The sequence below is a fragment of the Bos mutus genome, chromosome 19 (genome assembly GCF_027580195.1).
Source record: "Bos mutus isolate GX-2022 chromosome 19, NWIPB_WYAK_1.1, whole genome shotgun sequence".
In the NCBI taxonomy this organism is placed as follows: domain Eukaryota; kingdom Metazoa; phylum Chordata; class Mammalia; order Artiodactyla; family Bovidae; genus Bos; species Bos mutus.
In genome coordinates this window covers 6,323,401-6,346,809 of record NC_091635.1, presented here as the reverse complement: position 1 = coordinate 6,346,809, position 23,409 = coordinate 6,323,401, and the positions used below count along the sequence as shown (strand labels likewise).

The 23,409-nt window shown below is 56.4% G+C and overlaps 1 protein-coding gene and 1 long non-coding RNA gene across 5 annotated transcripts in view; one reads left to right on the top strand and one right to left on the bottom strand.

Annotated features, from left to right (window-relative positions):
* Positions 1 to 601: 601 nt before the first annotated feature.
* Positions 602 to 17,904, bottom strand: GPRC5C (G protein-coupled receptor class C group 5 member C). 4 transcript variants are annotated; one of them, XM_014483381.2, is made up of 5 exons: positions 17,609 to 17,904; positions 8,786 to 9,871; positions 5,786 to 5,880; positions 3,516 to 3,665; positions 602 to 1,948 (listed from the first exon to the last, which is right to left on the bottom strand). In XM_014483381.2, exons 2-5 carry the CDS (start codon positions 9,837 to 9,839, stop codon positions 1,916 to 1,918), a joined length of 1,332 nt encoding a protein of 443 aa, XP_014338867.2. In that variant the 5' UTR covers positions 9,840 to 9,871; positions 17,609 to 17,904; the 3' UTR covers positions 602 to 1,915. The 4 variants fall into 4 exon arrangements, with proteins under 4 accessions (XP_014338867.2, XP_005910949.2, XP_070245130.1 ...); XM_005910887.3 differs by lacking the exon at positions 17,609 to 17,904 and adding an exon at positions 16,663 to 17,456; XM_070389029.1 differs by lacking the exon at positions 17,609 to 17,904 and adding an exon at positions 16,276 to 16,656.
* Positions 16,478 to 23,409, top strand: part of LOC138992057 (uncharacterized) — a 38,146-nt gene continuing 31,214 nt past the window's right edge. The window contains exon 1 of the long non-coding RNA XR_011467863.1: positions 16,478 to 16,616. This is a non-coding gene — a long non-coding RNA (uncharacterized lncRNA). The remainder of the gene's footprint in view (positions 16,617 to 23,409) is intronic.

The following is a 23,409-nucleotide window of genomic DNA, read 5'->3' as shown; positions in this document are numbered from 1 at the left end:
AAATATTAACAAATTCCAGAAAAAATTATTTTTTTTTTTTGGCCCGTCTCAAGGTATGTAGGATCCTAGTTCCCTGACCGGGTTCAAACCCACGCCCCCTGCAATGGGAGCACAGAGTTCTAACCACTGGACTGCCAGGGAAGTCCTAATGAACACACAGGGATTGTGCAGTATTGGGCTGCCCTGGTGGCTCAGCTGGTAAAGAATCCGCCTGCAATGTGGGAGACCTGGGTTTGGTCCCCAAACGGAGAATAAGTTCATTTAATCCTGAACAGTGATGAAGCCATAACTGCTCCACACGGTTTGATAGAGATGGGTGTGCAATTTACGTAGGTGTCCCCTGCACCCGGTTCGGGCCTATGCTGGTTTTTTCCATTTGAGGTTTGTGTGGGACGCAGCTGGATCACCTGGCCCAAGACTGAAGAAGCAGGGCCACGGGGTATTCTCACATCCGGGCAGGTCTGCATCGGTCAGGGGCCCATCCCTGCTCGGGCCTCACCCACCGCAAGCCCCCAGGGGACTCAGACTCTGAACAAACCCACATTCACTGCCAGCGGCTCCCGTGGCCGCTTGGCACTGCCAGAACTCACACACGAGACTATCAGCTCGAAATGCAAGACAGAGCCTTTATTCATGGCGAGGTTTTGGGGCCACTAACCCAGATCTCGAGGAGTCAGGTGCACAGAGCTCCCCTCTTCCTTTCCATCAGAGGAAGTTATACTCCGTTCCTGGAACCGGGCAGCCCAGTACAAGGATCAGTGGATGGCAAGGGGGTTGTCACACGTGGGGTACAGACCTACTCTCTGCAGGGTCTGTTCACTCAACTTAGCCCTGGAGAAATACCCCAGTGACAAAAGCAGAGACGCTAGGGATGGGAGGGTGGCACCAGGGGGCTGTGGGATTGCCCTCGGAGTCAGCACCTGCCTCGGGCTCACCCTCCATCTCCGCACACAGAGGTGAGCTCCACAGGTACACCTGGCTTGGGCTCCTTGGATGAGCCAGCGGCGGTACCCAAGGGCAGGAGGAAACCACGGAGATGACACGACAGAGATCTCCTTCCCCCGAGTCTGAAGCTGTGTGCACATCCTTGTTGTTTGTGCCAGCCTCTTTCAGGTCCCAAGGATGCTCCCGCTCCCCTTGGTGGCCGTCAGGCCCTGATGGAGCAAGTCGTAGGTGAGGATGGCAGCACCAGCCCTTCCAGGTGCCCAAGGTGAGGTAGACACCCCGCCATCTGCCATCAGGAAGTGGCACAATCTTCGGTCATGGATGTCACTTATCTAAGTGACTGTCCCAAGTCCCACAAGTCTGTCTTGGGAGAGGCCCAGGACTCTCCATTCATCCCTGAGAATTCAGCCCCACCCCCACCTCATGTCTCAACGGGACCCAGTTCACGGAAGGTGTAGGGTGGTGATGCTGAGGGGCTCGGAGGCCATTCAGAGAGGCACAGTCTGTCCAGGCCTTGAGGGAGCTGTGCCCAGCTCAGTGGCCTTCCATAGGCCAGGCAGTGGCAGGAGGTCCTGGTGAGGACTATGGCCAGCTTCACCATGGTTTGGCTTCACCTTGGAGCAGAGCGGGACGGACACTGAAGGGTGGCCCTGCAGGATGGTCATCTGGACACAGGAGCTGTGTGTGGGGGGAGGTATCCAGAGGCAGGCTGGCTGTCTGCAGACCGCTCCTGCAGTCTCAAGTCTCCCAGGGACCAGGAGAGGCTGGGCTGGGCAGGAATCGGGGCGGGGGTGGGGAGGGGGTACCCTGAGCCCCAGCCACATCCTCAGAGTTTCACACGGCCCCCGACTCCACAGCTCCAGATGGGTGACCTCAGGGCCCTCCCAGGGCCAATGAGAAAGGCCCTGCCCAGCCTGGACATACAGGAAAGAGGACATCTGAACGCCGTGTGGTCCACGGAAGAGGGCGTCTACCATCTCGTGTTATTTTGCGGGGACTGAGCCTAAAGTGACCAGAAAGAACACGTGTTTGCACAACTAAAGAACAAGAGCACATCCCCAGGGGGAATGGTGTAATCTGACATCGGAGAAGTCCGATTTATTTTTTCTTCTGGAAACCTTTCTCCCCCTTCCAACAGAAACGTTTTTTCCCCTGTAGTTGGTGTCAGAAAATAGCTTCTGGGGAGTTGGGGAGAAATATTCCCAAGCAGACCCTATTCACTTAGCAGACCCCTTGCAAAGCCTTGAACTGGTGTCCAAGAGTCAGAGCCACTGGGACCCGCTAAAAGTCTTGAGATCTGAAAGCACGGCCACTTCTAGAGACTCTGTGGTCTCTCTGGGCCAGTCCGCATACCTGTCAGGGGGAGGGGGCGGGGAGCTACAAGGATCACTCAGGCCCAAGACCCTGTCTAACCCTAAAATGGTCTGGCTCTGGGATTTGACTCTGGAAAAGGGAAAGTACCGTCCTACCCATCTCTCAGGGTCAGCTCCAAGGAGTAAAACGTGCTGCTGTGGACAGGCTTTACTATAAAGGACTGAGCAAATGGCGATTTAAGTTCCCGCCCAGGAGTGAAACCAACCAGAACCTGGCTCGCCCCCTCCACCTCAGTAAACAAGGGCTGGTCCTCTCTGAGTCACTCCCCAGCACACACGCCGAGTGATCTGAGATGGAGCAGTGGTCCTCCACCGTATCCCCTGACAGGTCCTCACCACTCTCCACAAAGGGGCTGAAGCCTTCCCCTACACATACACTGCACAGAACCGCCTGCTGCTGGGCTGGCCTTCCCTGCCCCCCATCCAGTAGATGGGGTCCCGGAGGAAAGAGGCCTGGTTTCAGACAAGCCCAGATGTCGGATGAGACCCGAGACGGGAGCCGGGCCCGGAGAGCCATCCTGATCACACAGGACACGGACCCAGGCTCAGCTGAAGACCCATTCCCTGAAGGGAAGCGTCGGCTCCTTCACCACACAGAAGGAGAGCTCAGCAGTGGCTTTCCCGGGACCTGGACTCAGAGGGAGGAAGAGAAAGAGGAGACACACACAGGCCAGAGCAGAGGGGCGGATCACCCGAGACCGAGAGCTCAGATCAGACATTACATTCCCAGAGGAAGGGTTAATAAAGCAGAAACGTGTTTATTAGGTACCCGTGCTCCTCACAGAGGAACAAGGCCCAGGACAGAAGCGCCTGCGACGTCTCCCGAGGTTGCAGGAATCTCTCTCAAGACTCCAGAGAACGTAGGTGCTGGCCGGCCGCCACCCCAAGAAGAACAACACTATTTGGCTGGAGCGTGGCCACCGGAGGTGACCCTGGCAGGAAGCTAGAGCTGGCTCCTGGACTCCGCAAACACTGAGGAGCAGGCAGGGGCACCGGGACGCCCATCCGAACACTGGCAGACGGGGAGGGTCTCCCGGCTGAGGCCCACGCCCCCGCCCTGGGCCAGCGAGGAGGGAAGGGGCTGCGGAGAGCGCAGGCTCCCGGCGGGGAGAAGACCCTTTCCAGGGGCCAGGTCCTCCAATCTGCCCACCTCTTCCGGGGGCCGGCTCAGTCCCACACGTAGGGGTTTCTAAACACCTGAGAGTTCTTGCCTTCCTTGGGCAGCGTGGCCTCCTGGCGGCCCTGGGCCGCGTAGATGTCCTCGGCCCGCAGGGTGGAATTGGCACTGCCCGCCACCTGGCTGTTGGCGGTGGCCCGCGGGAGGATGACGTCGTACGCTCCATCGGACTGGAAGGAAGAACAGGCGGTCTCACAGCCGGGTTCCGCCGGGGCGGATGTGCAAACAGTCCGCTTCCTGCGGACCGTGCCTGCCAGCTCCCCCGCCCCTCCCCATCACCGCCCGCCCCCACGCGGAGCTGGGCCTGGGATGGTGACTCTAAGTCTGGAGCCGAAGGGGCTGCCCTCTGACCTCTAGCCCCTTATCTCACCCTGCAGAGGGCCGCCCCATGCCTCTGGGCGTGGAAATGAGGCTCCGGTGGCCTCCAATGGTCTGGGGGCTTCGCTCAGAGGGAGGTTCCTCCTCTCAAGCCCCATCCCACTCCCTAGACCGTGGGGCCCAAAGGAGGGTGGGCCAGGCTGAGCTCCTATGACCCGACGGGCTCTGCTCCCAGGCTCCCTTTCTCTGGGGGTCTTTCCCGAGCCCCACCAATGAGGCCACATCCCACAGCATCGCAGCTGGTGTGCAGGACCCAGCACAGTCTTCTGGGACGTTTAGCAGTCTAATTTAGAGACTTAAAACCCGGATGGTTTGGGGCTGGCAAGTTTTAAGTTTTGGAGACTTAAAAATCCAAATTCGTTGCCTGGATCCTGGTCAGAGCCGCAGTGGTTCTGTTCCTGGGTAGGCGAGGCTGAGGCGCTGGTCCCAGGGCCCACCCTGCAGGGAATGTGAGCCCCACCAGCCTCATCCCCAGGCAGAGCCTCGACCAAAGCCCTGTAGCTCGGGGGGCGGAAGCTTTTCCACATACTCAAACCTGGGGGCGGGGGGGTGGGGATGGGGTGGGGGTCCTCCCACCCCTTTACTATCTGCCCTCCCCCGCCCCTTGTAGCTCCTGGAACATCAAGACCCTCGGTTCTCGGTTCTCAAGCCTGGCTGTGCGTCACAATCACCTGGACTGCTGAGCCACAACCACACCTAGGGAGCCGCACCCCGAGGCGAGCTGGTGACTATTCAATGACCCTGATCTGTGATGCCAGCAGATTTCCACGGTCACTCCCACTGTGACTTGGATAACTCCACGTAATCAAGGTGACGTCATCGAAGCGATGCTAATCCTTGGCTCCATCACACCAGCCCTTGTATTTTTAGTGTTCCAGGTGACATACAAAGGAGCCTGGTGGGTTACAGTTCATTGGGTTGCAAAGAGTGGGACCCAACTGAGCACACACACAGGTGATGGGAGTGGTGGGGGTCGAGGGACCACGGTTTTGGAGCCGCTTCTAGATAAAATATCTGTTCATCCGGAGCCTTCCTGAAGGAGCGGTACTCAATGCACACGGGTACAGTGGGGTGGCCAGGCAGGGGACCCTGGGCGGCTGGGGGCTGGCAAACCCTGCTCCCACCCTTCTGAGATTCCTCTGCCCTCCCAGCTCCTGGCCACGGCCCCCCGCTCTCGCAGGCCACAGGTTCAGGCCCAGGGAGAGCCCAGGACTGGAAGTGTGGGGCGCACTGGCTTCACCCAGCCCCCGGGGCTCCAGGCGGGGAGAGGATGAGAACGCCACCCCACTGACCTCCCTGCTTCCTGTTCCCAGCCTCCTGCCAAGGTGGGGTCACTGACCTCTCCGCACAGTGACTGCCTGCCAGGCGGCCGGGAGGAGGAACACAACTGGACTGAGTAAGACTCTAACCCTCCGGCTTCCTGTTCCCACCCCCCCTCCCTTGGCTAAGGGAGCATCTGGTTTCCAGAACCCAGGGGAGGTGTGAAACTCAGAGTGGCTGCCTGCTGGCGGGGGGAGGGGAGCTGGGGCCCCTCCTGGGACAGCTGTGGTTGCGGAGTCAGGATCTACCCAGACCCGCCCTATGCGCCTCTGTCCACCAGGAACGCACATACCTGGCTGTGGCCCCCTTGTCCCTGCGTGGGGGACAGCTGGCGGCTCCCACCAGCAGAGAGAGAGACCGTTCTGAGCATCTGGCCTCAGGGGGTTGTGTGATACCCTGATGACACGGGCAGGCAGGGCCTGCCCTGCCGCAGGGATTGTCACTCCCAGGAAAACGGCACTGTGGGTCCTGGGTTCCCCAAGGCTGACCCATCGGACGCAGAGTCAGCCTTCTCCCTACCGCCTCCACCCACCCTGTGGGCACTGGGCCCCCGGCTCCAGCAGAGTCACGGGGACCTGGGGACCCCACTCACCGGGGCTTTGTGCATCAGGGTCATCTCGGTGGGCTGGTACATACTGGTCAGCAGCTGCCCGTTGTACCCGCTGTATGGTGACACCGGTCTCTTAGCTGCAAGGAGACATAGGTGCTGTTCCAGGGCTGGGCTCTCAGCATCCTTTCCTGCCCTCAAGGGAGGCTCTCCAGCTGGGCTCTCAGCTCCCTTTCCTGCTCTCAAGGGAGGCTCCCCAGGGAGCAGGGAGAGGGACAGGGGGGCTGGGGCAGCCCTGGGGGTGAGGCCGTAGGTGTTGGGCCCCCCCCCCACCACTGGAGCCCAGCATCCCTTTGTTTGGAGGCATGGAAAGCATGTTTGCCTTCCCCTCAGGTTTTCCTGCATCGCAAGACCCCTTCCTACCAAAAAACGCTCCGTCAGCAACCTTCACATCCCCGTCCGCCCTCCGGGGCCGGAGGCCAAGACGGGCACATGGACCTTCGGCGGCCTTCCAAGATGGCCAGCCTCCAGCTCTGGCCTCTCCTGCTGCGGGCCAGTTGCCAGGCGCCGGGGTAAATACAGCAGGGAGCCCACCGCCCGAGAGTCTCCATGGGGCAGAGTGGGTGCTGACCGCCCAGGACCCAGAGTCACTACCTGCCCCCCTCAACCCCCCCAGGGCACTGAAGGCACATCCAACCCTGTGGCCCCTTGGCAAGTTTCCAGAACTATTTTCAGCTTCAGAAACACTCCCCTGTGTCTTTGGGGCTGTCGATTTCCGGACCTGTCCTGCCCTGCTGGGCGCTGCAGCTGTGGAGAACTGCTGACCATTCCTGGGGTCCAGGGAGCGGGCTGAGCCCTGGGGGCCGGGGCAGCAGATGCTGGTCTCCGGCCGGCTGATGGCCCCGAGGCTCGGAGGGACCACAATTCTATAGGGCCTCCTAAGTGCCGGGCTCACTCAATTGATTTTTCCATTTAGAAAAAAATAAAAGGAAAAAAACCTCTCACAGCCCCAGAAGTGTTTGCCTTGAGGACAAAGGCTGAGAACGCCTGGGCCTGACAAACAGGCAGCGAGTGGAAGCCGAGGTGGGGGCGGCCGAGGCTCCTCCCAACACTTGTCTGTGAGGCTCACCCACCGCCCCCTGCCCTGTTCCCCGAGTGGCCCCAGGCTGTGCGTGTGCCAGGGCCACCCCGGGGGGCAGGTCAAAGATCAGCGCTTGGCAGCGTGAGGATTGAGCCTTTCCCCAAAGCTGGGATCACGGGGACCTCAGCTTACAGAGAAAAGGCCGAGAGCTCTGACTCTGCAACCTCCCTGGCCTCTGACCCCTGGCAGAAGCCCCAGAGCTGGTCTGTGCTCCACAATCAGGCAGGTCAAGTCTTAAGCCCCCAAAAGCCTCGATCAGCACAGGCCGGGGTCAGAGTCCAGGCTTTCCGGGTCACGGCGGATGAAGGGGCTGCAGCCAGCCGGCTAAGAGAGCATTCGAGATGCAGGCTGTAGGGCAAGTCCGGGAGGCTCAGGCCCTGGCACTCGGTTCTCCGGGAGGCTCAGGCCCTGGCACTCGGTTCGTGCTCTGTAAACACTAGTGGTCCTGACGAGGAACTGCAGAAGGCTCCTTCCTTAGGGAGCTGGGAGCGTGTCCGGACAAGTCTCTCAGAGAATGGCCACCCGCTCCTGCCTCCCAGGAGCTCCCGAGGGGGGCCTGGCCACAGGCTGAGGGGGCTTCTCTCCCCAACTTCCTGCCACTTCCACCTCCGGGGTGCCCTTAATTCCAAAACTCGAGGCTTTGTTCCTGCCTGGCACCCCGAGTGCTGGTTCCGGAGGAGAACCCCATCCCATTAACAAAGAGCCAGGGCAGGAGCTTGGAGACAAGCTGGATATTGAATAGTGGGTGCTGCTTAGGTCAGCATGTGGCACACACATTTTCATGAGAAAGGGAAAATTTTTAACTGGAAAGGCTTTTAAAGGAAGTTAAGACTATGGATATGTATGTAACAGAAGAACAAGCTCTGGAGGGATAATAATGACAGAAAAATAATAGTCATACAGAGTTGACAGAGCTAATACAGAGCCGATAGCTAATACTTCTGGATTATTTTCCAAGGGCCAGGCAGATGCAGTAATTGGGGAATTCCCTGGAGTTCCAGTGGTTAGAACTTTGTGTTTTCACTGCACAGGGCATGGGTTCGATGCCTGGTTGGGGAACTAAGATCTCCCATGCCATGAAGCATGGCTCAAAAAAAAAAAAGATGCATTAACTGAATCCTATGAAACAGGAGGCACTATTATCCCCATTTTACAGATGAGGAAACTGAGGCACCTGGTGGGAAAATACCAGTCCACAGGGATCAGTTCTATGGACAGAAGAGGAAGGAACAGGGTAGAATTAGGGAGACAGTGGAGGGTAATTTTATCCCTAATGTGTCAGATTTTACAATGAAAATACACTAATGAATTGCATGAGTATAGAGAAAAAAATCTTTTTTAAAAATGGAGTTTAGGAACTTGATGGCAGAGAACTCTGGATATTCTCAGGCACCTCCCATTTTGCTCGGGAGACTAGTCCCCAGTCCTGCAATAAGTCACCCGGAATAAAAGAAGACCTTGCAGGGATTCCCTGGCAGCCCAGTGGTTAGGACTTGGTGCTTTCACTACCGTGGCCTGGGGTTCAATCCCTGGTTGGGGAACTAAGATCCCACAAGCCACCTGGCGTGGCCAAATATTAATAATTAAAACAATTTTTAAAAAATTAAGATTCATGTATAGGCATGGTTGAGTCCCTTTGCTGTTCCCCTGAAACTATTAATATCACAACACTTAATCGAATATCCCGCAATATAAAATAAAAAGTTTCAAAAAAAATTTTTTTTTAAATAAAGGGGACCTTCCTGGAGAAGGAAATGGCAACCCACTCCCATATTCTTGCCTGGGAAATCCCACGGACAGAGGAGCCTGGCGGGCTACAGTACATAAGGTCACAAGAGTCGAATACGACTAAGCAACTAAGCCACCACCAAGAGGGGACCCGAGGAGGGTGTCCCGTGACCCACCTGAGGCTGGCTCGTCCATGGAAAACGCCTTGTTTTCCACAAACATGCTCTGGCCCTTTTGCTCTTTCAGAATGGTCTCGTAGCCCACGCCTCGGGTGGGGTACAGATCCCCCTGGTAGCTCTGCTCCGGGCTGGACCTGGTCACCTGGGAGACCTCTGGGATGACGTAGAAGAGGACAAAGGCCCAGGCATTGGTGGCGAGGGCGATGGCCAGCGTGGGGTCGTCCCACGTGGGGCTGTTGTGCTGCCGGTTGCCGTAGGTGTACATGACAATCCACACCACCCAGACGGCGATGGAGGCGGTCGTGGTGAGCAATATGAAGACCCCGTGCTTCCGCCAGCGCTTGAAGCGGCCGCACAGGGCCGACCAGGCCCCGGAGAAGGCGCAGAGCAGCAGCAGCATCACGTAGATGAGTGCCATGACGAAGTCCGCGTTGGCGATGGCGCAGGGGGAGACGGCCACCCAGCCCGCACTGCCGTTGCCCAGAGCATCGCCCTCTGTGCCAGCTCCCCGCACCAGTGTGATGATCAGCCACTCCGTGTTGATGATCACCTCCACGAGGCTCAGCAGCAGGGCCACGAGGAAGATCACCCAACCCCGGGGCCCGTGGTTCTTCCGGACCAGGAAGTGGAGGGCCAAGACGTGGGCCACCAGGCAGGAGAAGCAGATGGCGAACAGGACCCCGAAGAGGAAGCGCCGGGAGGCACAGGTGGAGAAGCTGGGCTTCACCACGCAGGCGAAGACGAGGCAGAAGAGGCCCAGGGTCCCCAGCAGGAAGAACACCTGGGTCCCCAGCAGGCTCCGCTTCTTGGTGTCCTGCACGAAGGGGAGGCTGGCCACCAGGATGATGGTGAGGACGAAGGTGGTGACGACGCCTGCCCCCGCCACGGCTTCCAAGATGATGCCCCAAGCCTCAGAGCGGTCACACAGGTTGTAATAGAGGGGGTTGAGGTCCGGGCTGCAGCCGGGCGGGGCCTGCTCCTGGGCCCGGGCCCCTGGGAGCAGGAAGAGAGGCAGTCCCAGACACATCAGCACGGTTCTGTGGATGGCCATCCTGGATGCCAGGCCAGGCTCCAGCTGGGTCCCTAGAGAAGGAGGGGAGAAAAGGCTAAATCAGTCCCTCGGGCCAGACCCCAACACACAGGGTGCTGCTCCCCACCAGTCCTGGACCTGGGCGCATTCATCTTGGGTCTAGCCCTCTGAGCTACTGAATCCTTTTTCCCTCTCTCTTTTATGGCCGCGCCGAGTGCCATGTGAAATCTTAGCTCCCTGGCTAAGGATTGAACTCATGCCCCCTGCAGTGGAAGTGTGGAGTCTTCACCCCTGGATTACCAGGCAAGTTCCCAGAATCCTACTTTATTTTATTCTTAGTTATTCATGTATGTATTCATTTGACTGCACTAGTTGGGGCACGTGGGGGTCTTGGATCTTCTTTGTGGCATGTGAGCTCTTAATTGTAGCGTGTGGGATCTAGTTCCCACACCAGGGATCAAGCCTGGGCTCCCTGCATGGGGAGCAGAGAATCTTAGCCACTGGACTGCCAAGAAGTTCCCAGAATCCTTCTTAACACAGAACTCCCGGGACTCTTGCCAACTAACCAGAGAGACAAACGAGATGAAGCCCAGTTGTCATTCCTCTTCCCAGGCATGGAAGAGGAGGAAACTGTGCTAAATTTTCACCTCCCTCCACCGATCGTAACCTGGACCCAAATATTCCCTGAGCTCTTGCAGCTAGGATGGGGGTGAGGTTTACAAGCAAGTTCACCAAGCGCTCAGCTCCTCTCTGCCCCGGGACTCCCGGAGTTCAGATGGCCAGCCGCTTGACCCTCCAGTCTGTCCCTGTGATGCCCAAGTCCACAGAGAATCAGCCATGCATTCATCCATTCAGTGAGTATTTAAGAAGCACCAGGAACAGGTACAAACTGCTACCAGACAGTGAAGAGATGACCGAAAAGTTGTATGTATCAACATTTTTCCCTGATGTCTTCCTACCACTGACCCTTTCTGCCCTTCATTTTCCCACTCTTAGTCCCAACTCTTCTCTTCAACACTTCTCTTCGGAATCCAAGTTCCTTGGAAGCTCAAGTTGTTAAAGAGTCAAGGATAAAATTTAACATATTTCCCAGCTAGGGAGTTAATGACTTAACGCAAAAATCCTCCTATGAGGCATTAACATTTTAAAAGCAAGAACAAGGCAAGGGCAAAGCAAAACCCAAAGGAATTCATCTGTAATGGAAGACGTCAAGACCCTGTAGCTAGAAGGCAAGAAGGCGGTCTTTTATTTGCACTGTGGTCAAGTAAATGGTTGGTAAACCTGCCTCTTCCTCTCTTACCTCTTGGACCCAGGCACGTTCTAGGACAGCAACCTGAACAAGCTTTCCTGGGCTATAGTGACTACTAGTGGCTGGGAGGGGAATGGCATGATCCTCCTCCCTATCTTTCTTCTGCTTTGAAGGTGGAGGGTGGATTTGTGTACCACTAACCCTTTGGATGGAGAAGGCAATGCACCCCACTCCAGTACTCTTGCCTGGAAAATCCCATGGATGGAGGAGCCTGGTGGGCTGCAGTCCATGGGGTCGCTAGGAGTCGGACACGATTGAGCGACTTCCCTTTCACTTTTCACTTTCAGGCACTGGAGAAGGAAATGGCAACCCACTCCAGTGTTCTTGCCTGGAGAATCCCAGGGACGGCGGAGCCTGGTGGGCTGCCGTCTCTGGGGTTGCACAAAGTCGGACACAACTGATCGACTTAGCAGCAGCAGCAACCCTTTGGATTGGGGGCAGGAGGAGAAGGGGACGACAGAGGATGAGATAGTTGGATGGCATCACCGACTCGATGGACATGAGTCTGCATAAACTCCGGGAGTTGGTGATGGACTGGGAGGCCTGGCGTGCTGCAGTCCATGGGGTCGCAAAGAGTCAGACACTACTGAGAGACTGAACTGAGCTGAACCCTTCCTTTGGAGTTTTCCTCGTGGCTCAGACGGTATAGAATCTGCCTGCAATGCAGGAGACCTGGGTTCAAACCCTGGGTCTTGAAGATCCCCTGGAGAAGGGAATGGCAACCCACTCCAGTATTCTTGCCTGGAGAATTTCATGGACGGAGGAGCCTGGCAGGTTACAGTCCACAAGGTTGCAAAGAATTGGACATAACTGAGCAACTAACACACCACAAGCCTTTGGAAAAGGAAATGGCAACCTGCTCCAGTGTTCTCGCCTGGGAAAACCCACGGACAGAGGAGCCTGGCAGGCTACAGTCCACAAGGTTGCAAAGAATTGGACATGCCTGAGCAACTAACACACCACAAGCCTTTGGAAAAGGAAATGGCAACCTCCTCCAGTATTCTTGCCTGGGAAAACCCACGGACAGAGGAGCCTAGCAGGTTACAGTCCACGGGGTCGAAAAGGAGTCGGACATGACTTATTGACTAAACGACAACAAAACCCTTTAATGTTTCCACTATTCCTGGCTAATTAATGTCTAACAGGCAAAGAAAACTGACTCTCCATAATTGATAAGAGGAAGGACACTGCTACTAAGTCAGGGAAAATAAAACTCACAAATTGAGACTAACATAATAAAAAGACCATCAACTTTCAAAGTCCTTTAAGATCTCCTACATGCCCCTTGAAAATATTTTAGGTCTCTCAGCGTTCCTGGCTACCACTTCATTTGTCAATTAAAGTTTGCTTTTCCCCAAACCCTGATCACTAGCTTTTAATAAATTAACAATCTTATGTGAATTTACTGTATTGTTTTCCTAAATAAATGGTACCATAACGCAGCTAGTTTCGCTCAACTTCAACACAAAAGCTTGTTTTCCCTACATCACGACTTAAATAAGCTTTGTAGGGGACTTTGCGTAATCGTAAATCAATAAGGCACACACTGTACTTTATTTACAATGACTAAGAAGAGAAAAAAGGTATCGGAGTGGGCTAATGGATAAGGTGTATTGAACCGTTCCAGGAGATAATTTATGGATGACATGCTAAGGGATTCTAAGCACTCAAGCCCATCTTGGGTGCGTCTGCTTCACAGCCAAGCAGCTAGAACTTGGGGTGAAGCTGTGGCAGTAAACCCTGAGAATGGTCACTCAGACGTTGCCTCCAGCAATCTGTGCATCTTCGAGAACTGCTCATCCCACCTCCCTCCTCCAGGCTGCAGTTTACAACAATTATTCTAAATCAGTGATTCACTGTGCGTCTCTCGAGGACCAAGCACAGTAGTTCTCTGAGACGCAGTGGAAAATACAAAGATGAACAAACACAATCGCTGCCGATAATGTTATTTCAAATCGAAAAGAGAGAAAAGATAGGTCCATAAGAAAACCACCCAAGGAAGAATCAGGTAAAGAGCCACACAGAAGTATCGACCTCTGGAGAGAGAAAAGTGATACAGGAACACAGAGGAGGATCCAGGGTGCAGAAGACCTCTCAACAGCACTTTATTCAGCTTCTAACCAAATTCACCAATATGTGCGTATGAACCGAGTTTGTAAAGGAAGGTTGCAGCTGGCTGGCGACAGATTAGAGACGCTCCGGGGAAGGGGTCTGGGGCATGACGCTAAAGGCAGTGGGGGCCACTGAAGGCTGTTTTTTTGCACAGTGAGGGCATTACCAGGGTTGTGCTTTAAGATCTGAGTCTGGCAAAAAAAGCATTGGCAATCCATTTGCTGAGGACACGTTCATCCCTGGTTAAAGACGGAGGCCAAAGGTAAGGCCTGATGGAGGTTCTTACCCACATAAAATCTAAGGTCTGGGGACTTCACTAGTGGGCCAGTGGTTGAGACTTCGCCTTGCAATGCAGGGTGCAAGTCTGATCCCTGGTCAGGGAACTAAGATCCCACATGCCACAGAGCAACTAAGCCTGCCCTCGGGTGCTCGGGTGTCACCACTACTGAGCCCGTGAGCCATAAGTGGAGAGTTGTGCACCGCAACGGAAGATGCCTCATGATACTAAGACCGGACACAGCCATATAAATAAAGATTAAAAAAAAAAATCTAAAGCCTGGTTGGATTCGGGGGAAAGGATACTAAGCCCATGCTATAAGTTCAAATCTCCTAATGGCCATTTCATTACCAAAAACCAAGCCAGCTCCCATTTAGTCCTGGGACTCCGACGTAAATCATTCTCAGTCTGTCTTGCTCTTAGAGCCATACCTGCTGGTACCCCACCAGAATCCAGCACCTCAAAGGAACTTGGGCCAGGGCCAGAGCCGCTCACAGCCCTCACCCCAGAGTCCTTCTCACTTTGTTGTTGGTTCCAATCTTATGCTTTAAGCCTGTTGGACCCACCAACATGGGAACCTCGATGTGGGTGAGTGGGGAGAGAGGCACACACCAGCTCAAGTGGGAATACTGGGCCAGGTGGGCCTGGTTCTTGTCCACTACCTAGGACAGCGACCCCTGGAGGCCAGTGGGAGACTTCAAGAGCTGGGCCCAAGGTCCTTCCACATCCAGGAATGCAGATTCAGCCAGTCAAGGGATGCCATTTTTGAAGATGGTGGCGAGGGGGAAAGGACTTGGAGGAAACGAACCAGCTTGGTCTCCAGACTCTCCACCCTGCGGGTCGCTAGAGCCTGCATTTCCAGGCTGTCTTCTGAGCCTCGATGGTTAGAATCGTGTGTGTGCAGTGTCTCCTTTACCTGGCTTTAAGGTCTACCAGGTGAGCAAGATGTGTTTATCTCCGCATCCGCCGAAACATCTAGTCTTGCACTGAACACAGGAGGCACTGGAAAATCGCTCACTAAACAGACTGAGTGCTCATTTCTCCCCCATCCCAGCCCTGCCTCTTCCTTTGGAGTGACTGCTTCTGCTCGAAGGTTCTCTAGGACCAAGGAGGGGGACCTCCTTCCACCCTATGAGTGTCCCCCAGACCATGGCTGCAGCCCATAATCACACTGCAGATTATTTTCAGGACAAAGGAGCCCTTCTGCTTCACCTCCCTGGAATCAGTTATACAAATATTTTTAATCATCTCTGAAATCGGCCTTTCCCCAGGCTCAGTCAATCTGCCCCCATCTCTGCCCCCATTGAGTCGGCCCAATCCGGTTCCAGAACCCTCTCCTCCCTCGTTCCCTCCGCAGAGTGGTGGGCTCCGAGGCCCAGCCAGCCCCGAGTGGGCTTCACTGCGCAAGGATGAGGCAGCCAGCCACACGCAAGCCTGAGAAACATCCTGAAAAGAGGCACTGGAGCCTCTCACGACCTTGCCGGCCTGGTCTGTCTCCCCCAGCTCAAGGGGGCAGAGGAAGATACAGACCCACGGTCAGTGGTTACCGTCAAGGGTACCATGGCCAGGTAGAGGTTCCGCGCAGACTGCCACTGAGCAGCCTCCCTCCTCCTGCTCTGCCACCACTCAGCAGCCCATGGAGAGAGACGGGTGGACCCGCTGAGAGCCTCCCACAGCCTCCCCGCCCCAGGTTAGGTCCTGCCATCTCCGTCCTCTGCTCTGGGGGGATCTGTTTTAAACCAACCAATAGGAGGAGTCAGAGAGGCCTGTACGGAGCTACCTCTGCGCCCAAGTTGCTGCGGGGGGTGAAGAGGGGGAGTTTAGAGGGCTTCCGGGAATCCCAGCCCACACCCCCACACCCGAGGGTGAGCATCTGGCCCCCAACTGCCTGAGCGTTCAGAAACACGTGAGTCCTCAACCCAAGGGTCCGCTCTAGAAAGCCACTCCGGAATGCGCCCCACCCCCAGCGGCACGCCCTCCCCCAGCCACACAAAAAAGCTCCGGGAAGGACCTTCCAGGAGCACAAAACCCAAATTCAACACAGTCCGGTCCCAGAGTTTTAGGATCGACAGCGTGGAGTTTTCAAATGATCGCGTTTGGCGGGGTTTAAAACTGTGGATCCCGGCAGGAGCGCCGCAACTCCACCTCCGCGGCGGGGAAGGGCGCAGGAAAGCCCCTGGGTGGGGGAGGGGCGGGCCAAGGGAAAGGTTCTAGAAGCCACGATGCCAAAAGCCGCGAGTTTAACGACGGACCGAAATCCCGAACTTGGCGCAGGAAGACTCCGAGCGCTCCCCTCCTCGTCTTCCCCGGCCCCGGGGTCTACACCCACGCTCCCCGGGATGGCGGAGCAGAAAGAGCAGGCTGCAGCCTCTCTCCCGTTCCCTCCGGCCCCAGAAACCTGCCCTCCCGATCCACGGTCGCGGGCAGCGGAGAGGACGCCGGCCCGCAGGTCACTGTTGCCCGCGGACCCGCGCAGCGAGGCTGCGAGGGCGGAGGGGGCGGTCCTGCGAGACCCCGACGGTGCATTTCGCCCTCGCCGCCAACTCGGAGCCGCGGCGCCGGGCTTCTCGCACCCCCCAGTCCCCAGCCGACTCGGTTTGGAAAGTTTCTGCGATCGAGCGGAGTCGGAGCGGCGCCCTCCGTCCCCCGGTTCTCCCAACCCCGGGCCTCTACCCTCGCCCACTCCCCGCCAGCCCGACCCGACCCTACTCTTCCCAGCGGCCGGCGGGAGGGCGGAGCGAGCGGGCTGAACCCCTTACCTGGGACGCGCCGCCGGCCCAGCTTCGGCGCGGCGTTTGGGGCCAACTCCAGGCGGGGCGCGAGCGCGGCTGGGAGGGACTCGGCGCAGGGCGCGGGGCCAGGCCCAACCCTGGCCTGAGGTGGCGGGGCCCCGGCGGGGGATCGGGGCGCAGGGCCTGCCTCTCAGCGGGACCAGGCGCTGGCTGCGCTCCTGAGCTCGCTGTCGCGCTGGCCTCTCCGGGCGCTCGACTCCTTTCTCTTGGCGAGGGTGGGCCGACGCCTGCATCGCCGTGACATCACCTCCATTCAGGCGCTTATCGGGCGCCCGCGGGGCTCCAGGTGCAGGCAATCCGCTCACAAGGTAACAAAGCCCGGCCGGCCCTCCCCCCAGCCCATCCCGGACTCACCTCCCGGCTCCGACTAGACGCCCTTTCCGGCTGCGGAGGGAGATCAGAGTTTCTGGCCCGGCTGGAGGGTGGGTTGTTGCTGTTTACTGCCACGCCCCCGCACGCGGGCGCGCGCACACTCACGCGCACACACTTGGAGGACTCGGCTTTCGCTCCTTCGGAAAGCGGCTTGGGGAGCTGCCCCACACAGTTCGCCGGAGGGCTCTCGGTCTCTGCGAGTCCCAGCGCGCGCACACACGAGCAACGCGCGGGGGCCACCTTGGTGCGTCTCTCTGGGGCGGACACCTAGCCTTTGTCACCTTCGTCCTGGCTCTCCCGCGAGACGCGCGCGGGGCAGTTCGCTGCTCCGGACTAGAGCGAGGGGCACCCTCAGACGCAAAGTCGATGTCTTTGTCACGCCTTCTGCGCCCCCTGCCCTATCCGAGCTTGCCCACGTGGACACAACACACACCGAGTGTCTTGCACGCGCGATCCTTCCCCCGCACCTGGGTCACCTACTGTACGTGGGAGCTCCACCCCGCGCGCCCCTAAGCGCGGTGGGCAGGGCCCAGAACCACTGGGGACCGCGGGCAGAAGTATCGCTGGGTCCGACTGCCCCGCGCCGGGGTGTCCTGGGATCGTCCCGGACACGGTCCACCTTAGCGCGCGCTCCCCTCCCCGCGTCCCGCTTTCCTGTCCCGACCTGTCCCCATTAGCCTTCACGGCTCAGTTCCCCGAGGTACAGTGTTTCACCCGGCCCCCGCGGCCTCTGCGCTCCGGGACACGCCAGCCTGACCGCGGAGTCCTGCCCCTCCCTCCGCCCGGGGACTTTTCCGAAAGTTCGAGCGCCTCCCCTCCCCGTACCCCACCCGACTCCCAATCTACCGATCAGCTGGTGGCCACCCTTTCCCCTCGGGCGTCAGGGATCGGCAGAAAGGAACTGTAGAAATGGGGAAGTGAATCCAACCTGGGATCGCCACGGCCCAGTAAACAAGAGATTTCTCGGCCACCTTCCCGCTGGGGCTGCGGGCGGCGCGGGAGGTGGGCTGCCGCAGCGGGGCCCAGTTGGCAAGCGCGGGAGGCCCAGAGGGGCCACGGCGCACCGAGAAAGGAGTGGTTGTTGGGCCTGGCAGGGGCCCAGGGGACGCGGAGGCAGGGCTGAGCGCCGGGTCTCCGGGGTGCTAGTTCTCCTGACGCCGAGTTGCTTGGGGGATCGCCAGCAGAGCGCGGTCGGAGCCAGCCGGTGGCAGGGCGGGCGGCTGGGCGTGTGGATTCTGCCCGGAGCGCCCGGGAAGGGGGGCGGGGAGGGAAGGGGAGGCGGCTGGTCGCAGGCCAGGGGGTAGCAAGATAGGGGAGGGCGCAGGGAGAAGGGAGGTACCTCCCGGGCTGTTTGTTTGCCTGCCTCAATCTATGACAACCAGAAGTCAAACTCCCTGAAACACCCAGCGCTGCCGGAGTGATAAAGCCCAGGTTTGCCCTGCCGCCTGGGCTGGGGCCCTGGTTTTCTAGAACTCATTCTCTTTCTGCGCCTGGCCGGCCTGGGGAATGGGGTAAACACTGAATTGTTTCAGTTCTTTCCAGTATGAAGAGGAAGAGGGGTTTGGGTTGCAGAGTTGTGACTTGAGTCTCCTTCCCCCAACTCCCTCTCCCATGCCACCTTTCAGAGACCCCCAACAGTGAGGGTGTGCAGCCGCTTGTAAGGGCCACACAGTGGGGACCACCCTGAAAGGGGGAACTGAAAGTCAGAGCTCCCTGAAGCCGACCAGTCACTCTGGCCTCTGACTTCGTTGTTGTTCAGTTGGACTCTGTGACCCGATGGGCTGTAGCCCACCAGGCTTGTCGGTCCTTCACTATCTCCTGGACTTTGCTTAGATTCCTGTCTGTTGAGTTGGTGATGCTATCTAACGGTCTCATCCTCCGTGGTCCCCTCCTCCTTTTGCTCTGGTTAGTTTTCATTAACTAGGCAACCAATGCTGAAACCCCTTTGCTGGGAGGGGTCCCTCATTAGCATCTGTTTAAAGCCAGTTCAGAGAAGGAAATGGAACCCACTCCAGTATTCTTGCCTAGAAAATCCCATGCACCAAGGAGTCTGGCTATAGTCCATGGGGTCACAAAGAGTTCAACAGGACTTAATAGCTGAACAATAAAGCCAGTTCAGGACTCCTCTGGCAGTTGAGTAGTTAAGATTTGGCTCTTAATATTCAGGGGGCACAGATTTCAACCCTGGTGGAGGAACAAAGATACCACATGTCACATGATGCAGTCAAATATGTGTGTGTATATATATATATTATATACTGTATACCATTATATTAATACCAATATATACCATACTTCACAAGGCAATGGCACCCCACTCCAGTACTCTTGTCTGGAAAATCCCATGGACAGAGGAGCCTGGTAGGCTGCATTCCATGGGGTCGTTAGGAGTTGGACACGTCTGAGCAACTTCACTTTTACTTTTCACTTTCATGCACTGGAGAAGGAAATGGCAACCCACTCCAGTGTTCTTGCCTGGAGAATCCCAGGGACAGGGGAGCCCGATGGGCTGCCGTCTCTGGGGTCGCACAGAGTTGGACACAACTGAAGTGACTTAGCAGCAGCATACCATACTTCGGTTCCATTCGGTTCAGTCACTCAGTCGTGTCCAACTCTTTGCGACCCCATGAATCGCAGCACTCCAGGCCTCCCTGTCCATCACCAACTCCCAGAGCTCACTCAGACTCACGTCCATTGAGTCAGTGATGCCATCCAGCCATTTCATCCTCTGTCATCCCCTTCTCCTCCTGCTCCCAATCCCTCCCAGCATCAGAGTCTTTTCCAATGAGTCAACTCTTCGCATGAGGTGGACAAAGTACTGGAGTTTCAGCTTTAGCATCATTCCTTCCAAAGAAATCCCAGGGCTGATCTCCTTCAGGATGGACTGGTTGGATCTCCTTGCAGTCCAAGGGACTCTCAAGAGTCTTCTCCAACACCGCACTTCAAAAGCATCAATTCTTCAGCGCTCAGCTTTCTTCACAGTCCAACTCTCACATCCATACATGACCACTGGAAAAACCATAGCCTTGACTAGATGGACCTTTGTTGGCAAAGTAATGTCTCTGCTTTTGAATATGCTATCTAGGTTGGTCATAACTTTTCTTCCAAGGAGTAAGCGTCTTTAAATTTCATGGCTGCAGTCACCATCTGCAGTGATTTTGGAGCCCCCCCCAAAAATACCATACCATATATATGTATATATACATAAATAGTTCAGTCCCTCAGTCATGTCCTACTCTTTGTGACCCGTGGACTGCTGCACGCCAGGCTTCCCTGTCCTTCACCATCTCCTGGAGCTTGCTCAAACTCATGTCCATCGAGTCGGTGATGCCATCCAACCATCTCATCCTCTGTCATCCCCTTCTCCTGCCTTCAATCTTTCCCAGCATCGGGGTCTTATATAAATAATATATATACTACTGGGGCTTCCGGTGATTAAGAATCCATGTGTTTCTGTTGCAGGCAGAGCAGGTTTGCTCCTGATTGGGGGAATAAGATTCTGCATGCTGTGAGGGGTGGCCAAAAAATAAATTTTTTTAAAAAGCCAGTCTAGGGAGTCTGGGAAAGGGGTGGGTGGGGTGGGGGGAGTAGTAGGGAGATTGGGAGACAAGTGACTTCAGGGAGACACAGGTGAATTCTAGATTCGTCTCAACTGCTTCCGAATTTGGGGAACCCCTTCACCCTCCAGAGACCTCTCCCATGAAGCAAGTCTACTTCGCTCTCTGTGGGCACAGGGAGGGGTCAGGTTGGGGTAGATGGTGCCTGACCACCCACTGATGGTAGTCTGGAAACCAGCCGGACACCCAGCGGCTGAACCCCGCCCTCAGCCAGTCCTGCCATCGTGGTGGAGCCTCGGGGTGGTTTTCTGAGAACGGTTTGTTCCGGTTCTTCCTACCCCGTCTCATCTTGAACGGGATCTGCATTCAGAACAAAGCAAGGCCCCGGAGGCAGACGTCCTGGGGCTTCTGAGGCTGCTGGGTCCCTGATGCCCTTGGCTTTAGTTCCCCAGGGCCTGAGGGCCTGTCTTGGACAGAACTCAGGAGTGGAAATCCTGAGAGCTCCACCCCAGCCCTGGGAGCCAGACCACGTGGGCACTGCTGGACGCAGCCAGTGAGCAGAAGAGACGTTCCGCTAAGGGAGGTGCCATGGCCTCAGAGACCCCGACCACAGGCCCATCGGCGCCCCCAAATACCCTTTACCCAATTTAACAACCCATAGCAGCTTCCCTGGTGGCTCAGTGGTAAAGAATCTGCCTGCAAGGCAGGAGGCCTGGGTTTGATCCCTGGGTTGGGAAGAGCCCCTGGAGGATGAAATGGCAACCCACTTCAGGATTCTTGTCTGGAGAATTCCATGGACAGAGGAGCCTAGTGGGCTACAATCCATGGAGTCCAAAGAGTCTGACAGAAAATAAATAAATTTTAAAAAAGAGTCCAACACAACTGAGTGACTAATGAATTCACTTTCAGGTATGTAAGCCTTTATGGACACCCGCCTTCACCAAGAGATAACACTCTGAGAAGTGGTCCCATATATCTAGTATTTTGGTCATCTGATGCAAAGAGATAGCTCATTGGAAAAGTCCCTGATGCTGGGAAAGTTTGAGGGCAGAAGGAGCAGAGGGCATCAGAGGATGAGATGGCTGGATGGCATCACCAATGCAATGACCATGAAGTTGGGCAAACTCCAGGAGATGGTGAGGGACAGGGAGGCCAGGTGTGCTGCAGTCCATGGGGTCACAAAGAGTCGGACACGACTGGGCAACTGAACAACCACAGCCCATAAGGATACTACCCACTGGCTGTTCCAAGAGATCTTGGATGAATGGGTTGTCTGGATGGTGTCTGTAATCCCTCCCTCTCAGTATGGTTCACAAATTCCTGCTGGCCACTGGCCGACTGAGACTACCTTTATTCACTGGAATACTTCCTTTTCGAGCCATATGAGTCTAAGCTACCGACAAGGCCCAGGGTGGGGTACAGCTTTGCCACCTGCCAATTATATGACGTGGACAAATCACTTCGCCTCTCTGAGCCCCGCTTTACTGTAAAGGGGGCATGATACTGCCACCCCCCCCCCATATTACTGTCACATCCAGATAAAGCCACGTCTAGAATGTTCCTCGCACAAGCCAGGCACTCACAGGTACTCAGTGGTCGGCCTCTCCATTCGTGGTCCATCCTCTTTCAATCTCAGCCCTACCGGTTAAAGAAGCCTAGCGGTGGAAATTCCTCAGCAGTCCATTGGTTAGGACTCTGTGCTTCCACTGCCGAGGGTCTGGATTCAACCCTAGTCGGGGAATTAAGATCCCACAAGCCTTGCATTGCGACCAAAAAAACAAAGAGGCCTAACAGGGTTTAGGGTTTCCTGGTGGCTCGGATGGTAAAGAATCCGCCTGCAACGCGGGAGACCTGAGTTCGATCCCTGGGTTGGGAAGATCCCCTGGAGAAGGGCATGGCAATCCTTCCCAGTATTCTTGCCTGGAGAATCCCCATGGACAGAGGAGCCTGGTGGGCTGCAGTCCATGGGGTCGCAAAGAGTTGGACATGACTGAGCACCTAAGCACAGCACAGCACAACAGTGCTTAAGTCAAACTCTTGCAGAAGCTGCTTCTCCAACGTCCCCTAGTCCCCCACTGAGCTGAGTGTGGGGCCCCGGGCTCCCTGACAGGTAGGTGCCTGGAATCTTGTGCTTGGCGACTGGGTGCCCCGCAGCTGGCTGGTAAACAGATATTGTATTTGACCTCTCCTTGCTCCCAGAAAGAGTCTCCCATTGTCCCCCATTCCACACCCCCATCCCGTCACTGTTGTGAGAATATTTCAGGGTGGGAGCAACCCTCCCATTGGGATTACACGCACCCAACCTGATCACCCTGCTTGCAGCCTGCCTTCCACTCCCTGACACCTCCAGTCACCTGCAAACCCCCATCTGCTGTGGGACAGTCACTGACATCTCCCTGGCGTTCTTGGCTCCTAAGACCCTCCTTGACTCCCGTGCATGCGTGCTAAGTCGCTTCAGTCATGTCCGACTTTTGCGACCCTGTGGACTGTAGCCCACCAGGCTCCTCTGTCCTTGGGATTCTCGAGGCAAGAATACTGGAGTGGGTTGTCATGCCCTCCTCGAGGGGAGACCCAAGGATCAAACCTATGTCTCTTATGTCTCCTGCATTGGCAGGTGGGTTCTTTACCACTGGGGCCACCTGGAAAGACTTCATTGGCTCCCACTGCCCCTAAACTAAGACCAAATTCCTTTGCTCAGAGGCATTCAAGGCCCTTGCAACGTCCCATCCCTCCTGTTCCCCACAGGAAGTGGCAACCCCAGCCTGAGGTCAGCTCTGAGTCTGGCCACGGGACAGACCTTTCTGTGGCTTTACTCACGCTGTCCCCCACTCTCAGTCCAGTACACTGGCGCCTGGCCTCTCTGAACCAATCCCCCTTTAAAGCCCCCTGCTTCTCCCAGAAGCTTTGGCCGGCGACCCCACCCTCTCCCAAAGCTTCCTCTCTAGCATGAATTGAACGATCTTGCCCTGCTTTGCACAGTTAATTGTTTTATATATAGATACCTGGCTTTCCTCATTCTGTGATAGGCTCAGTGGGGAACAGATTTCATGCCTAGCTGCCCTGCAGCCCTGAATAAGGCTCTGTACATACACTGATTGGGTGGAATGATTGGCCAAGACCTGCGGGTTGCTGGGGACCTTCTCTCGGGAGAAGGGGCAGACTCCAGTCTAGG

Excerpts from the sequence above, each read along its gene's own strand:
- GPRC5C (XM_014483381.2), bottom strand. The coding sequence starts at position 9,839 with ATGGCCATCCACAGAACCGTGCTGATGTGTCTGGGACTGCCTCTCTTC. Across the intron at positions 3,666-5,785 it reads CCCTGATGCACAAAGCCCCG|TCCGATGGAGCGTACGACGT; the intron begins GTGAGTGGGGTC and ends TCTTCCTTCCAG. Across the intron at positions 1,949-3,515 it reads AGGAAGGCAAGAACTCTCAG|GCTCAGTCCCCGCAAAATAA; the intron begins GTGTTTAGAAAC and ends TGGTCACTTTAG.